Source organism: Maylandia zebra, linkage group LG2, assembly GCF_041146795.1.
Source record: "Maylandia zebra isolate NMK-2024a linkage group LG2, Mzebra_GT3a, whole genome shotgun sequence".
In the NCBI taxonomy this organism is placed as follows: Eukaryota; Metazoa; Chordata; class Actinopteri; order Cichliformes; family Cichlidae; genus Maylandia; species Maylandia zebra.
Genome location: NC_135168.1, coordinates 7,460,676 through 7,464,445, shown reverse-complemented (window position 1 = coordinate 7,464,445; position 3,770 = coordinate 7,460,676). Strand labels below are relative to the sequence as shown.

The window sequence follows — 3,770 nt, the reverse complement described above, 5'->3', positions numbered from 1 at the left end:
ATTTCATCTTGTTTTGTCAGGAAACTGAGCACTGATGCAGAGCAACATGTGGAGAGAATCAGAGGAGAAGAAGTGAAGAGAGAACAGCAGTGAAACAACACTGAATTGTTCAGTGTGCTTTTGATATCAACAGAATGTGTCAAACTTCTTTATTTTGTATTTGTTTTAGTAGAATTGATGATTATCACTTAGATAACAACCACAGGCCAGGTCTAAATTGCACTTTGGTGACAGTTACACCCAGAAATATTTCAGAAACGTGGACAATTTGTGCTCCATTGTATTCAGTATTGAACAAACTAAGTACCGATGACCACTTAATATTTTTGATATTTTATTTGAGTTGTTCCACCTGATCTGTGTTAACTAGAATAAACATTTAAAAGCTAAAGCTATGATCACATATGTACTTACAGAGCTTTGTTGGAGGCTTTGACCACTGGCAGCAGCCTCAGAAGAGCCTCCTCTGAAGCAGAGTATTTCTTCAGGTCAAACACATCCAGATCTTCTTCTGATGACAGTAAGATGAAGACCAGAGCTGACCACTGAGCAGGAGACAGTTTATCTGTGGAGAGACGTCCTGATCTGAGGGACTGTTGGATCTCCTCCACTAGAGAACGATCATTCAGTTCATTCAGACAGTGGATCAGATTGATGCTTTTCTCTGCAGACAGATTCTCACTGAGCTTCTTCTTGATGTACTGAACTGTTTCCTGATTGGTCTGCCAGTTACTTCCTGTCTGTGTCAGCAGACCTCGTAGGAGACTCTGATTGGTCTGCAGTGAAAGACCCAGGAGGAAGCGGAGGAACAAGTCCAGGTGTCCATTTGGACTCTGTAAGGCCTTGTTCACAGCACTCTGGTGGAGAGATTGAAGTTTTAGTTTGTTAAATAATTTAGATTTCTTGGAGGTTGTTTGTTGTTGTTCCAGCAGATTGAGTCCAGAGTTGATGAAGGTCAGATGGACATGAAGAGCAGCCAGAAACTCCTGAACACTCAGATGGATGAAGCAGAACACCTTGTCCTGGTACAGTCCTCTCTCCTCTTTAAAGATCTGTGTGAACACTCCTGAGTACACTGAGGCTGCTCTGATATCGATGCCACACTCTGTCAGGTCTGATTCATAGAAGATCAGGTTTCCTTTCTGCAGCTGATCAAAAGCCAGTTTTCCCAGAGACTCCATCATCTTCCTGTTCTTTTTATTCCAGTGTGGATCTGTCTCAGCTCCTCCATCATACTTGACCTTCTTCACTTTGGCCTGAACCACCAGGAAGTGGATGTACATCTCAGTCAGGGTGTTGGGCAGCTGTCCTCCCTCTCTGGTTTCCAGCACATCCTCCAGAACTGTAGCAGTGATCCAGCAGAAGACTGGGATGTGACACATGATGTGGAGGCTTCGTGATGTCTTGATGTGGGAGATGATGCTGCTGGCCTGCTTCTTATCTCTGAATCTCTTCCTGAAGTACTCCTCCTTCTGTGGGTCAGTGAACCCTCTGACCTCTGTCACCATGCCAACACAGTCAGGAGGGATCTGATTGGCTGCGGCAGGTCGTGTGGTTATCCAGAGGCGAGCAGAGGGAAGCAGTTTTCCCCTGATGAGGTTTATCAGCAGCACATCCACTGAGGTGGACTTTCTAGGGTCAGTTAGGATTGTAGTTTTGTGGAAGTCCAGAGGAAGTCGACACTCATCCAGACCATCAAAGATGAACACAACCTGGAAGTCTTCAAAGCTGCAGATTCCTGCTTCTTTGGTTTCAGTAAAGAAGCGATGAACAAGTCCCACCAAGCTGAACTTTTCCTCTTTCAGCACATTCAGCTCTCTGAAAGTGAATGGAAATATGAACTGGATGTCCTGGTTGGCTTTGTCTTCAGCCCAGTCCAGGCTGTATTTCTGTGTTAAGACTGTTTTCCCAATGCCAGCCACTCCCTTTGTCAGCACTGTTCTGATTGGTTCATCTCTTCCAGGTGAGGCTTTAAAGATGTCTTCTTGTCTGATGGTTGTTTCTGGTCTGTCTGGTTTCCTGGATGCTGTTTCAATCTGTCTGACCTCATGTTCATCATTGACCTCTGCAGTCCCTCCCTCTGTGATGTAGAGCTCTGTGTAGATCTGATTCAGGAGGGTTGGGCTTCCTGCTTTAGCGATGCCCTCAAACACACACTGGAACTTCTCCTTCAGCTTAGACTTAAGTTTACGATGACAAACAGCAGCTGGAAGTTCTGAATAATAATAATAAAAATACAACTTTAACAATCATATTTTACAAAATGCTGATGACAATTTCTGACCCACTGAGAAATGACTGAACACACTGGTGTCACAAGTGTCTCATTTATCCAGCAGCTTAAATCTTTAGATAAACCCTCTTACGTCTCTGCAGACGGTCAGCCAGCTCCTCCTGCTTCATTCTCCTCAGGAAGTCCACTGTGATCTTCACAAATGCCTCTCTGCTGTTTCTCCTCTGCTCATCATCCTCCCTCTGAAATTCCAAGCACTGGGGCTTATTTGGATTCAGAGCCTTCTGGATCTTCTTCAGCTCGTTCTTCACAAAAGTGATGATGTTGTCCTCCAGCAGCTGGAACAGAATACTTTATGAATGACCCACCACTCTGAACTTTAGTCCACACAACATCCACTTCTTTACGATCAAGGGGCATATCATCCGCGAACTCTTCACCAATTATAGGTTTGACTTTATCTGATTAACTGAGACTTTGTCCACAACTCCATGATCCCAAAAAGTTGATTCTGTTCATATGAATGCAGCGATTTCAGTGGGAGAAACATTTCACTGGTGTTCAGAGCTGAACTACCAACAGGTTGATGATCAAAGCCAGAAACTTGGAGATGTTTCAGGTGACTGAGTTGATCGTACAGACAACTGGTCTTAAAGGTTCACTCTGTTTACACATACAGATCAGTATTTAAGGTTTGACTCTCATCATCCACTGGGGCACAAACTGGGCGTCATCAGGACACTACAACACAGAACAAACACCATCCCCACAGACACAGCAGCCAGGGAAGCAGAAGAACTTCACATCAAGAAGGTCCTGAGTAAATGTGAACGCTGGTTTGAGGGCGGAGTCAAGGAGGCCATTTATGTGAAAAGGAAAGACCATCTCTGAATGGAGGAGGGGCCCAAGGGTACAACTGTCACCATCTTACATGCTGTGATTGCAGCCATTCCCCAGCTCTCTGTGAACTGGACTCATGACCATTGATCAACAACCATTGATCAATGGTCCTGACAATATGCGTACCAATGATCAATGAACTGACCTCCCAGCCCATTGTTCCTTCAGTGGGCTGGTTTCAGTCATACAAATGTCCTGTTTATGAGATTGAAACCTGCAGTCAGCTGAGACTGAAGAAGTCACCTGATGATGATGAAACGTTTCTCCCTCTGAAAACATCCAGATGAACAGAATCAAGCTTTTTGGGATTTACGTACCTGGATGATTGAGCATCAAGACACAACTCTGTGACTTTTCTCAGATGAATAAATCCTCTCCTCCAGCTTTGTTTACATCTACCAGCCCTGTGGCGCTGCCCAGGGAAATAATCTATGTGAGAGGTGGAAAGTCATACAGGTGTCTGCTCCTGCCTTCAGTTATTTTATCTACTGTGTGTCAACTGGCTGAACCTCCTCCAACTGTCTACTGTCTCCCTAAACTCAACAATGACTTCGTGATCTATCCATTCTCTGACCAAAGACATCCTGCTGCAGGAGGTTAACATAGCAGCCAATGATGATCCCACTCACTGTGAACA

The 3,770-nt window shown here is 44.6% G+C and overlaps 1 protein-coding gene across 1 annotated transcript; it reads right to left on the bottom strand.

Moving 5' to 3' along the window:
* Positions 1–330: 330 nt before the first annotated feature.
* Positions 331–2,658, bottom strand: LOC143413394 (NLR family CARD domain-containing protein 3-like). Its single transcript, XM_076876347.1, has 3 exons — positions 2,641–2,658; positions 2,367–2,571; positions 331–2,215 (listed from the first exon to the last, which is right to left on the bottom strand). The coding sequence occupies exons 1-3, from the start codon at positions 2,656–2,658 to the stop codon at positions 411–413; spliced, it is 2,028 nt and encodes a 675-aa protein (XP_076732462.1). The 3' UTR covers positions 331–410.
* Between the last annotated feature and the right edge of the window lie 1,112 nt (positions 2,659–3,770).

Bases quoted from the DNA above. Each gene is read 5' to 3' on its own strand.
- LOC143413394 (XM_076876347.1), bottom strand. The intron at 2,216-2,366 runs GTAAGAGGGTTT...ATTATTATTCAG, and splicing joins GGCTGACCGTCTGCAGAGAC to AACTTCCAGCTGCTGTTTGT.